The sequence below is a fragment of the Drosophila pseudoobscura genome, chromosome X (assembly GCF_009870125.1).
Source record: "Drosophila pseudoobscura strain MV-25-SWS-2005 chromosome X, UCI_Dpse_MV25, whole genome shotgun sequence".
Lineage (NCBI taxonomy): Eukaryota > Metazoa > Arthropoda > Insecta > Diptera > Drosophilidae > Drosophila > Drosophila pseudoobscura.
The window spans coordinates 39,837,206-39,849,935 of NC_046683.1; the positions used below are offsets into that span (position 1 = coordinate 39,837,206).

The window sequence follows — 12,730 nt, forward strand, 5'->3', positions numbered from 1 at the left end:
GGGAGGCTCTTCTTGGATGGATCATGGACCATGGATCGACCTCCCTCCCCCTGCAAAATATATGCATTCTATAAGGGCGAGAAGGTCCCATATACTCCCCATCTTTTTGCAGGGTATGCTTAAAAAAGCACTGCCACAAAAGTTTTCGCATTGTAATGCGCTATGGAAGGAGCAGTAGGGTCATGGCAATGTGGGGAAACTTTCGCTGGGGGATTCCATTCCTCTGGTTCCGCAGGATCATCCTGGCCTCATGCTGGCCTTATCATGGCCTCCTTCTGGCTCGTCCTCACAGCGTAACTAGCCTGATGTGAATTTGATTAAAGCTGCACATTAAATCTGTTGACAGCTGTCCTGTGGGGGAGCTACAGGAAACCGCTGATGACATTAAAGTCACCCTTCGTGCGGTTTTCTAAAAATTATGCAAAGACACTTGACGCTGACGCTGACAGTGGGAGGGGGGGAGGGAGATGTATAAGTGTGTGTGTGTGGATGCCACATACGCAACGTCAGCGATTTTTCGCTGAAAATGGCGAAAACTGTAAACAGACTCGCGTTGCTCTCTCATTGGGTGGTTTTTTTTGTTCCGACGGTTTCCCCATGGCACCACCCACGTCCAACCCTTCGACTAGAAAAACTTTATTAATTGCGACAGTAAAGTTTTCCACCGCAGCAGCAGCAGCAGCCGCACCAGCACCACCACCACCACCATCGCCGACCATCTCCAACCATCGCCAACCATCGCTATTTCCCCCGTGACAGCTATTAAAATCGTTTGGTGTTTAACTTTTTCGTGGCCCCGAAAAATATTTGATTTCATTTTAGCATATTTAATTGCAGTGCTAAAAAGTGGGGAAATACTAATGAAAGATGGCGAGGGAATGCGGAAAAAAGTAGGTGGAGAAAAAATAGCCCGACTGAATACGAAAAAGATTTACTTTTTATTTAGTAACCAAACAAGAAACTTGAGATTCAGGGAAGATCAGATTGAAGGTGGATCCTCTGATGATCCTAGAGCTGAGCCTTGCGTCTCTGAGACATTTCCTTGGCCTTCTTCAGGACGTACGTGCACATAAGCAGGTGGGCTGCCCGGCACAGTTCGTACATCTGGCGGTAGAAGCGCTCGTCCTCACCCTCATCATCGGAAGGCTCGTTATCCCCAAGGCTTTCTGCCGTGTCCTCAGAAGACTCTTTCTCCGCGTCCTTGCCGGAAGAGTCGTGCCCCTCGAAGTATTTACCGCTGAAATCGGTATACTTTGGGAGGAAGGCCTTCTTCTGCTGGACATTCCACATTCCCGACTCTTCTGCGGATTCTTCTGTAGAGGTCCCTGTGGAGTATTCAGTGTACTCTTTAGAGGGCCCTTCTGTGGAATATGCCAACCCCAGTCGGCGGGCCAGCTTGGACATGTAGTTTTTCGAGGAGCTGCTGCTGGTTCTGGAATGAATATTTATCGAAAATTCTTGCGGATACACCGGCGAAGGTATTGGAGTTATCTTCCATCTGCCCGAGGGAGGGGTGTCGTAGTACGAGTGTTTCTTGAATGGCTTTATTTTGGGAGAGTGCTTCTTCGTGGTCCCATTCCTTAATTTATTAAAGCTTTGCAAAAAGCTGCTGTTCGAGGTGTAGGATTCTGATAGCTCTGGTGAAGCCATGCGGGATGACTGGACCAAGGGGCTCTGGAGTGAGCTGGCATCCTCATAGATCTGCCGACTCCCTCGGTAGACTGGGGCACTACAGGAGATATACTTCTGCTTCGTAGATATACCTCCAACCTCTCTAGCTACATTTGCGGTTTGTTTTTTGCCGAGTTTGTTGTAGATCCTATTGAAACTGCCTGAGCTGCCTGTTTTTTGCAATCCAGATCCCAATGGCTCGTTTTGGCGGTTCAATTTCAAAGTCCAGTAGCCGCCGAACCTGGGCGGGATACCTATCCCGTCAACCGAATTGTTCAGATTCAGATCAGAGCGGTCCGTCCCGCGGACTGTCCTTCTATTAGCCATCGATGAGAGAAGAGTTCCTGGGGGATACAGAAGGGTTGGAATGGCATTGACTGTTACCCATCGATTGTTGCACGATATTTGGTGGCGATCTACCGCATATCCCCTTCTCGATTAACTCGAGAGTGTATCGAGTGTCAATTATAAGCGAGCGGAAAGCAGCGACCGCATGGCAGGCGTCCCATTAGAGGGCCAATCGTCCATCCACAAAGTAGAGTGCGGATCCCTCTCCACTCCCAAGGGTCAGAGGTTATTATCGAGTGCTTTAAAACTCGATTTGATTACACGGATGTAATCAGAGCACCAATCAAATGAAATTATTTACGGTTTAAATGACAATTGTCAATCTCTAATTGTCAATCAATTGGACACGTAAATGGGTGGCTAGTGGGGGGAGGGAGTGTGTGGGAAGAGGTGTGGTTGATACAACAAAGTGGATGGCTGTGGCATGTATGTCATGCATAATTTGATAGAACTGCAGGGAGGACTCTCGACTGCGAGACGATTCTGTGGCATGCACTTTTTCTACCCCCTCTCTGGACGGACACCCTGCTCCAACCGCCAGCTGCCATGCCCCCAAGTATTTGGCAAGAAAATAAACCGAATTTGGTAGCACGACCAAAGAGTGGGGAAGCGAAGGGTAGGATGGAAGGATGAGTGTCGGATTAGGATGCAGGACAAAGTTTCCAATAGTTGCAATTAAGTGCAACATTTTTGGGGTTTTGTTTGCATGTGCCACACATTCCTTGTGTCACTCTGCCACCCCTTCTTTGTGTGTGTGTGTGTGTGTGTGTTTTCGGGTTTGTTCTGTGGATGGCAAAAGTTTGGCTTACTCTTTTGGGTTTGGGTTTGGGTTTGGGCTCGGGTTTGGGTTTGGGGAGCAGAGGCTTAGTTTTTCAATTAGTTTGATGGCGGCGGTCTCATAAATTTTTGTCAAGTGTTTTTGCCCCCCTCCCCCGCAGCATATCCCACAGGGAGAAAAGACAGAAAGAGAGAGAGAGAGAGAGAGAGAGGGAGAGAGAAGAAGGGAATACTAGAATTTATTGAAGGCCATCAACCATTCAATCGCTTTTTGGCTGTTTCCCATCCACCATCATCCATTTGCGGATTCGGCTGTGCCACTTGTCACTGGCCCCCCCCCCCCCACAGGCCCCACCCACAGTCCGCATGTTTCCCCATTCCCTGTTGCATCCAATTCCACTTCCACTTCCTCCGCCATATTCCCACTCCAATCAGAAATCAAATTGACTCTGGCAGTGGCCTTTTGCTTTCTTTCTCCTCGATTCGGGTCGGACTTTTAAAACTTGTCTTACTTTAATTGCTTTTCACTGTTTCTGCGGTCGAATGGCGTCCTCTCCCAGCCACCCCTTATCCCCACCCCCCGCCACCGCCCATTCTGTCCCACTTGACTGGCATTATCAGAGGAGTCACGCCTTTTCGCCTTTCCATTTCCCTCTTTTCTGCAGGTGAAAAATGGAAAATGTGCTCGACGGGGGAAAGCCCCCTCTACATATAATTTAAATGAAAACTTAAATAGAGACAGAAAAGGCCAGAGAGCGCAGAGAGAGAGAGAAAGAGAGAGAGAGAGACAGAGAACTGGACTCTTAATAAGGAAAATGCATTTGTGCCGAGCTCTTAACCAGAGAAGTGCTCCAAAAGGAGTGCGAATCCACACCAAAAAAAGGAGCAGAGCAGAGCAGAGTGTCTGTGGCATTTGCCAAATAGCTGGCAAAAGAAATAACTCACAAAAGTATTCAAAGACACTCACACACATACACATAACCACACACACACTCACAGTAAAAGCTCTACTGAAAGATCACCGCATAGAGAACCCATGATTGTCCGCCCCAGAGAGCTCTCACTGTGCACCCTACACGTGCACGTGCACGTATGTACATATATATGAATATATCTCAAGTGCAGCAAGTGACACCTAAGCAGGAGAGCAAGTACAAGAAAAACGAAGAAGGATAGTCTTTGCAGCAGGAGCAGAAGTGGCACATACCCTTGCTGCAGGACTATCCAGCGGCTGGTAAGCTTGAATGTAGGATGATCTTTAAAAACAAAGAAGTTGTCTTAAGCAAAATATTGGAAGCACATAGAAAGTGGCAAAAGAATGGACTGCATAGTATGGATGATGTTTATAAGAGTATAATTCTGTGTATTGCCAAAATTGAGCTAAAAATCCATATACTTCGACTGCCAGGGAAGCAAAAGCAAAAGCAGAGGCAGCAGCAGCTGGCAGGCAGGTAGGCAGGCAGACTGGCAAGCAAAGAAAAGCGAGCAGGCAAATTCTCAGTTTTTCCTGCAGCGGATGATGTGTGGCACTTGTCTCGAGACCAAGGGGCGTGCCTGTCATTTAACAGTTGCTGGAAAAGCCCCAGAAGGAGACCCAGACGGAGAAGGAACAGGAGACGGCGGCTAAGACAGAAACAGGGACACAGTCGGAGTGCTCTGCTCCATCTTACAGTTAAATTATGCGTTAGCCCAGGCTCTCCAGGATGACAGCAGGTGGCAGGAGGCAGGAGGCAGGGGCCAGCAGACAGGTGGGGCCACCTTGTGCTGACAGCAAAATGATTTAAATATTTGTCATGAACAGCAGTTGCAAGAGTCGCTATACAGACACGGGACAGATGATGGTTATGCTTGGGATCTCTATCCCCATCGCCATTGCCATTGCCATCAAAAAAACACCCCACCCCATGCCACCCCATCTCTATCTTTATTTTCATTCCCATCAACATGAACAACCTCATCATCATCATTCTGAATGTTAATTGTTGGCAGAAAACAACTAGAAGAACCACTGTAATAGAGCAGAGCGCAAAACGTGCGGTAATTAGTTTATGGCAGGGACGAGAGAGTGAAGGACTCTTATAATAGAACCAAAAGAAGGGAGAATTTAAGCGCTTCCCCCAAGAGGATACCCTCTGAAAAGGTTATTCTGATTACGGCAACTTACGACTTGAATATCCAATAGAAAACTTTATAAAAACCAATGCACAATCATTGACAACCATCAATATTCAAACAAAAAAGGGGAAATCTCGTATCATGCTCAAAGGTCCATAGATAGTTAAGATCCATCAACAGGGCAGACTCTCACTCCATCCTATAGGGGTAAGAGGGCCGAGAGAGCACCAGTAGATTCCCTCGAAGGCTGGGACCTCATCAAGCACCGGGGGGTGTTTTGGGGTTGGAGTTGCAACAGCAACATTAGCCCCCGCGATAGGGCAAACAAACAAGTGTGGACCGTGTGGGCCACGGGAACAACAGCCATGAACAAACAACGGAGCGAAATTAGGTTTTTAGCGGAACAACAATGGAAGTGGCAGTGGAAGTGCAGGTGGCGGAGCAGCAGTTGAGGAATACTCGAAGCAGGGCATACCCACAGATATTTGATGGGCTTTCATCGGAATAGAATTGGATGAATGCGAATCGGAGGTGCGAAGGAAGTCCCCATTCCTGAAAAGAACCCATTATACCCTCGCTATCAGCCGCTCAATGGATATCAACGACAGTTGAGTGAACTCCTGCATTCGCAGGAAACAAAACGAAACGAAACGAATCGAATCGAAGCCGTGTCTATTCAGTTCAATCAACTCTAATTTGGAAGGCCAATGCTGACCTACAAAGGTAGTCCATGTCCATGTCCATGTCCATGTCCATGTGCCTGGCTTCCGATTTGAATATGAAATGCAATCCACTTACCTGTGGTCTCTCCTTAACGTATCGTGTCCCAGCTTGAAAATATATGTGAGAATTTTTGTGTGTTCCAATGTGGGAAACGACGACTTGTGATATGAGTTTTAATGACAAGGGGATTTTGGTTAGGTATTTGTAACCATTCTAACGACCTTACAGATCCCACCTTATGGTAGTCCCAAAATCAACCATCGATTGGGCTATTGCATGTTCTTTATTTATTTGTAACTCTTGAAGGGAACCCTTAACGGAAATCTTTCTATCCTTCTGGGCCTACTTCTTGTTGCTGGAGCCGGCCTCCTCTTTCTTGGGGACGAGCTTGAGGCGCAGCATCTCCTTGTAGAGGGTGGAGCCCATGTGGCAGGGATTTTGGGACACGATGACGCCTGCCTTCTCCAGTGCTTTCACCTTGGCCGGGGCCGTGCCCTTGCCGCCGGCAATGATGGCACCCGCATGGCCCATGCGACGGCCGGGCGGGGCGGTCTGTCCGGCAATGAAGCTGACAACGGGCTTGGCCTTGCAGCCGGAGTTGTGCTGCTTGAGGAACTCGGCGGCGTCCTCCTCGGCACTGCCGCCGATCTCGCCAATGAGGATGATGCCCTTGGTCTCGGGGTCAGACAGAAAGATCTTGAGTCCATCGATGAAATTGGTGCCGTTGAAGGGGTCGCCGCCACAGCCGATGCACAGCGTCTGGCCGAGGCCGGTCTTTGTGGTCTGCTGGACGGCCTCGTAGGTGAGGGTGCCCGAACGGGAGACGATGCCGACGCAGCCGCGCTTGTGGATGTCGCCGGGCATGATGCCAATCTTGCACTGATCGGGGGAGATGATGCCCGGGCAGTTGGGGCCCAGGAGGCGGGATTTCTCCTGGCAGTTCAGCATCTGCATGATGCGAACCATGTCCACCTGCGGTATGCCCTCCGTGATGGCCACGATCAGACCGATCTCGCTCTCGATGGCCGAACGGATGCCATCGGCGGCATTGCTCGGCGGAATGAAGATCACGGTGGCGTCCGGCTTCAACTCTTTCGTCGCCTCCGCGACGCTCTTGAAGACCGGCTTGTCCAGGTGCTTGGTGCCGCCCTTCTTGGGCGACACACCACCGACCACATTGGTGCCGTACTTCAAGGCCTCCTGCGAGTGGAAGGTGGCCTGCTTGCCGGTGAATCCCTGCACCAGCAGCTTGGTCTCCTTGTTGATCTTCAGATTCTTGGCCGTCTTGCTGTAGTCGGACTTGCCGCGCACCACACGAAGCAGCCGCGCGGGCGCCAACCAGCCGCTTGCTCGCCAATTGGACATGGTCATATCTCGTCTGTGGGGATCACGCGGAGGGTGAGTGGAGCTTGTAGAGTGTTCAGACCACTTTTCTATCGCTCTTTTATCTTTTTATCTGCGCGCTGGCTAACAAAAGAGCTCTCTGTGGTTTTTGTTGGATTTAGAGTAGAACGATCGAAACGAAGACCGAAAATGTTTGTGCTGTCTGTCGGACTACAATTTTTTGACAGGACACACAAAGACAAGTCAGTTTCGAGTCCTACCAACACTAGCGACACACTGGCGTTGTCCAACACTAGCGGCTGCTTGGCTACATTTTTGAGAAGAGACACTCTTCAGATTTTCTGCTCAACGTATTCGTACAGGCCGCAGGATTGGAAATTACCGATTGAGGAGCATCGAAACAACTTCCCCCTTGGCTTCTTCCTGCTTCCTCCTTTGGCCGAGATGTCAGCATAAATCATTGACCGACCAGCGGCTCTGTACGTGCGGCCTGCACTAAATGACTTCATCGCAAGCAAATAAAATATCAATAACGTCAAAAGTGCAATAAATCATCGATGCCGACCCCTACTCAGACCCCGACCCCGGCACAGGCTGCTCCTGTTTCTGCTTCTGCTCTGTTGCTGGCTGTTGCTGGAGAAGTCTGAACAGGGGGGAGCACCTCTTATGGACTCACACTATGGCCCCCGGATTCGTTGACTGACCACCAACCCAGGAACGAAGGAAGGCAAAAAAGAACAGCAGCACCAGCAGCACCAGCACCAGTCGGACACATTTCATTTGACGCTGAAATGGAAAATGCAAATTGTTTGCGCGTTGCACAAAAGCATGCAAAAATAGCTCCACATCCACGTGGAGGTGGTCTCTCGCGTCGAGTCCAAGTGCAGGCCAGGAAACGGTAGCAAGAGCAGCAGTCCATTGCTCGGCGAAGTGACCCGGTGGGAAAGCGGCACTCATCGCACACGATCGCAAACTGCAATCAGCCGTGCTTCAGCTTCGAATGAAGCTCTGAGCTTTAAATGAAGTCAGGGGTACATGAACCGCTTCATAGATCAATAAAAGAGCAGAAGAAGGGCAGAAGCTCAGGCTAAGAACAGTTCGCCTTCTATTTGTGAGACTCAAATTTTCCATTGGGAATATCGCTACCTCCACATTTGCGCTCCATTTGCCATCCATCGGGTGTGCTCTTCTCGACCCGACATTCCTCTCCAGCTCCAACTCCTGCTTCTGCTGCTGCTGCTCGTGCTTCTGCTCTTGTGCCCATCTTTATTTTGTCCATGCTTTCATTTTTGATTGCAAACAAGAAAAATTCACGATTTGGGCGTAAATTTGTCCATGTGGTGGACCGGAATATATTGTCTGTACATACAACAGCAATGTACAGTGCACAGTGTACAGTGTACGATACTATATGTATGTACCCCACTTATCCAGATGTACATGGTAGCACGAGTATGTCCGTACATGGGGGAGATATTTGCGCATTTTTTGGTGGCGCTGACAATTTGCATTTATAAATTTCGTTTTCAATTTGAATCTACCCAAAAAACACCACATCCACAGAAAGCGAAAGAGAGAGTGGCAGTGGCAGTGGGAGTGGGAGTGGGAGTGGGAGGAGTGCTCTTTCAGTGATTGTTGATTTTAATTTATTATTGTTTATTGATAAAATGTACGCATAGAATTTGCATAAATCGATAAATAATGCCCCGGCCAGAGGCGAAATTTAGATATTTATTGCATTTGTGGCTCTGGCTCTGTCCCTCCACTCCACTCCACTCAACTCCACTTCCCGATTCGTTTTGCGTTTGCTTTTGCTTTTGCTTTCAATTTCCGCAGAGCGTTTTACCCAATTAACTAGATTTTGTTGCCTGTTTTGGCCATCGGATGAATGGACGATGTGGTGGTCGGGGGACGGTAGTCGGGAGCGCCAGCGGAAATGGTGTGGTCAGGCGACGATCAGAAGAGTTGACTCTCCTACCCTCGACCAGCCGGAGGACGAGCCAGAGGCACAAGTACAGTGAAGCTTATCTGTGGCCATGGACCTCTAGTGCCACTTTCAGGATAACTAATGTCGCTCATTCGCTGACTTCCACTGTGTATTTGTGGTCTTTGAAGTCCGGCGGCGGACACTACTCGTATTTCAATATTTTTGTTTTGTTGTTCTGTTCTGTTCTGTTCTGTGGCCCGGACACCGAGAACTTTTGTTTATCTCTCGACACCGTCGCTAAGCATGCGACTCTCCCCGCTCCCCCGCTCCCCGCTCTCCGCCTTCTCCGTTCTGCAGGGACAGCTTCTCTACGGGTTTTCCCAGCCATTTTCCACAGTCAAAACAAATGGTTCTCCCGTAACCCATTCTCGGGGACTCCTCTCGTTCCGCTTTTGTTCTTTGTTCTTTGCTTTTTTCTGATTTCCGTTTTGTGTTTGGCTTCGCAGATGCAAGGGGATTCCTCGTCGAACCACTTGGCTCCATGGGGAACCCTCCTTTCTATGGTATCCCCGTACGCAGGTGCTTTGTTCGGACAGGACCTTGTTTTCTCTGGCGTTTCTTTTTTTTCAATTTCTCTGTGTGGCTTGTGGTTTCCTTTCCTTGCCTTGCCTTGTCAGTCTCTCCTCAAGCTCCGTTCCGGACCGAAGGCTGGCCCCCGGGTACGGGTCCGTTGTCGTCTTTTGTGCTGAATGTGTTCTACCCCCTCCTATTCCTCTGCTCCGTTGCACTGTGAGGCACCATCGCATCCTGCCTATGCATAATTCTTTTATCTCAACTCTGCTCCAATCTCACGTTCCCCGTTTCGCGCTCCCCGTTGTACCCTCTTTGCTATTGATGGCTTGTTTACAATGTGCCGCGCACACAACTCCCTGGCCATTTGTCTATAATTGACTAATCGACAGGGTAAAAAGGGAGCTGGAGATGGAGCAGAAGCAGAAGCAGGAAGGGATGGAGCTGCAGTTGGAGTTGGAGTTGGAGATGGAGGAGCAGGAGGATCCCCAGGAGAAACCGGACTCGGAGTTCGAGCTGCAGCAGTAGCTGGCGATGGGAGCGGAAAGTGTGTCACTGGCACCACTCACACTCACCGCAGTGGAGGCCGCCAGCTGGTGCTGAAGTGACAGCCGGATGTTGCCTCAAGCCCCGCACTAGGCGTGGGCTGCGGCTTTTCCAACATCCATTGTCTAGCAAAAACGGTAAAATGTGTAGCATAATTTGATCAAACAACACCATTATTGCTCTTAAAAATGTATTTGCAGCGTGTATTCTGTAGGTTTATTGTAAGTTTCAGGCGGCTATTGAGCGGAATCGACTACAGCCATGAACCCCCCACCCCACTGCTGCCTCCTCCCTCCATCGCTCGGGTTAAAGCCACACTGGCGCTGATGCGGCTTTAAGCCTTCGCCCCAATCTGTGGCAGCTTAGCAGCCCCCAAAGAGCTGCTGTTGCTGCTGCCAAAAGTCGAAAGCCACCCCACAAGCCCAGCCACTGGTAAGGGTGAATTGAATTAGCGTGGAATTCCGTTCTCAATTAAGCGTATAATTTCCATTGTGTGGCTCTCTGTGCATCTGTATGTGTGTGGGGCCCATTTCGATATGACCAGTGGCTGCAAATATTGGCCAGGTGTGTGTGTATGTGAGTGGGAGGTGAGGGGCTTGCGACGGGACTCGGCTGTGCGGTTAATTAGATTGCGAGTAATAATATTGCATGAGCCAGCATTCGGGCAACTGTAGCCATCAATGAGTGGGTAAGGAGAAGGGGAGAGCTGCCAGGGCCAAGCGTGTACTCAATCGTAAGGTAGGGTCGCATACACCACACACAGACATGCCTTACCTTCTGCCTAATATGCCTTTGGGTGTAGCCAAGCCTCCTCGCAGTACAGTGCACACTTACATGTAATTAGCATTTCCTGTTTGGTTTGCCAATCTCTCACACACATATACATCCTCCCGATCCCACTCCCTCATACACACACACACACATGCGCGCACACATATAGGAAGGGTGGCCACTGTCATAATTAGACGAGTCAAAAATCAAACGCCATCTCCATTCAAATTCAAATTGAGATGAGAGCCCAGATTCAGATTCCGATTCCGAGCTGCCAGTTGCCAGCTGTAGTTCCTGCAGTTGCAGTTGCAGTTCCACGGATGCAATGTAGAGGAGTGCATGGATGTGGACCGGACTCCAGGAACGACACAGAAAGAACTAAGCAAATATCTGTTGGCGCCGAGGCCCAGACTCAGGCCCAGGCCCAGGCACCTGCAAATACTAGTGGAATATATAGGCTACAGCTGAGGATGAATGATGATGCGGAAAAGCCTTTTTTTTCACTGAAAAAAAATCCACCGAAAACGTTCTGGGATCATACGCGCTTGATTAAGATCCGATGGAAGGTCTTTGCATGCCAATACTTTCCCAGGCTCGTAGGGATCCAGACTTTCGATCAGCATAAAAATATCAATATCAACGATACGGTGGCAATTCTATGAATTCTACGTGCTTTTACATTATTTGCAGACCGTATTTACTATCCACAAAAGATACTTCGAAACTGTTAGCTTCCGAAATCCCAAAAGATACTTCAAATTTATTAAATCTTAAAATCCCTACAAGACACTTCGAAAATTGTTGCTTTATTTATCCCCAAAAGATACTTCGAAATATGAAATATCCAATTGTTGCACAAAAGAACCAAATATGTGCATAGAGCCATAGGCTATTACGAAATGGAGGTCGATTTTTTGCCATTTAATCATAAAAAAATGTAATCGCATGCCAAGCGATATACCGCTTAGAAAAAACCCAGTATTAATATTATTTTTATAGCCAAATGTTCGGGTGCGTTAGCCAAATAGAACCAGATATCCGAAGGTCCTATTTTCTCAGGATCGCAAGGCTACAGACTGTCTATCGGATGTTCATATGTCATTGTTTCGGAATGTAACCACTGACCATGGTCGGGGACATATTTATCCAGAGTTTACGGAAGATCCAGTCTTCAGTTTTCAGTCTGAAGAATCCACTCCGAGGCCCAATCGCTTAGATCTATGTAGATCATCTTTAACTGGGATACATAGCCACGTTACCAGACGTCGCATTTTCCCGCAGTGTGCCAGCATCCGCCCTGGGGTTCTTTCGTCATACATGGAAATGTGGAAATTGTGGAAATGTGTGTTAACCAACAAATCAACCAAACTGACTGACCGCAGAGCATGCATTTTATGTGGTTTTTTGAGTTGTTAACGCCCCTGGACCAGAGCTCACATCCTCACACTTCCATCCATCCCCATCCCCATACCCATCCCCGCCATCCACCATTGCAGTCCTGGTGCCTGGGAGAATGCCCACCTGTGGGGATTGGCTGCTATGTAATTGCAGATTTTAATATTTAAGCCGCGGCTCTTTATCCCAGGATTTATGCGCATGCATTATAATGTCTGTTCACATTGCCATTCCATTTCAAACAGAGGAAAGAGCGATGCGGTGGGTGAAACTTTAATTAGTTTGTCAAATTTGCATGGAAATACGAGGGGACGAGAATCGTATAAAGATAGTCCTCCCCATGGATGTTGGCCTGTGCCCTTTGCACAAGTTTTTCTCGTATATTTTAATCCAATGTCCTATGCCTCTTGAGCGGAATGCAAAGTGTTAACCAACTTAACAATAAGTGTAACCTTATGGCCTCCCCATGCTCATCTGCCAGGGCAATCATAAACATCATCAGCAGCAGCAGTAGCAGCAGCAGCAGCAGCAACTCCATCTCCT

The 12,730-nt window shown here is 48.7% G+C and overlaps 2 protein-coding genes across 2 annotated transcripts; both read right to left on the reverse strand.

Moving 5' to 3' along the window:
* Positions 1-918: 918 nt before the first annotated feature.
* On the reverse strand, positions 919-5,847 carry LOC6902104 (uncharacterized). The gene is made up of 2 exons (XM_002133599.3): positions 5,710-5,847; positions 919-2,015 (listed from the first exon to the last, which is right to left on the reverse strand). The coding sequence occupies exon 2, from the start codon at positions 1,996-1,998 to the stop codon at positions 1,009-1,011; it is 990 nt and encodes a 329-aa protein (XP_002133635.1). The 5' UTR covers positions 1,999-2,015; positions 5,710-5,847; the 3' UTR covers positions 919-1,008.
* Positions 5,848-5,898: 51 nt separating this feature from the next.
* Positions 5,899-7,202, reverse strand: Scsalpha2 (Succinyl-coenzyme A synthetase alpha subunit 2). Its single transcript, XM_002133598.3, has one exon. The coding sequence runs from the start codon at positions 7,003-7,005 to the stop codon at positions 5,977-5,979; it is 1,029 nt and encodes a 342-aa protein (XP_002133634.2). The 5' UTR covers positions 7,006-7,202; the 3' UTR covers positions 5,899-5,976.
* Between the last annotated feature and the right edge of the window lie 5,528 nt (positions 7,203-12,730).

What these genes read in the sequence shown, in the direction of transcription:
- LOC6902104 (XM_002133599.3), bottom strand. Translation starts at nt 1,998, where the DNA reads ATGGCTAATAGAAGGACAGTCCGCGGGACGGACCGCTCTGATCTGAAT.
- Scsalpha2 (XM_002133598.3), bottom strand. Translation starts at nt 7,005, where the DNA reads ATGACCATGTCCAATTGGCGAGCAAGCGGCTGGTTGGCGCCCGCGCGG.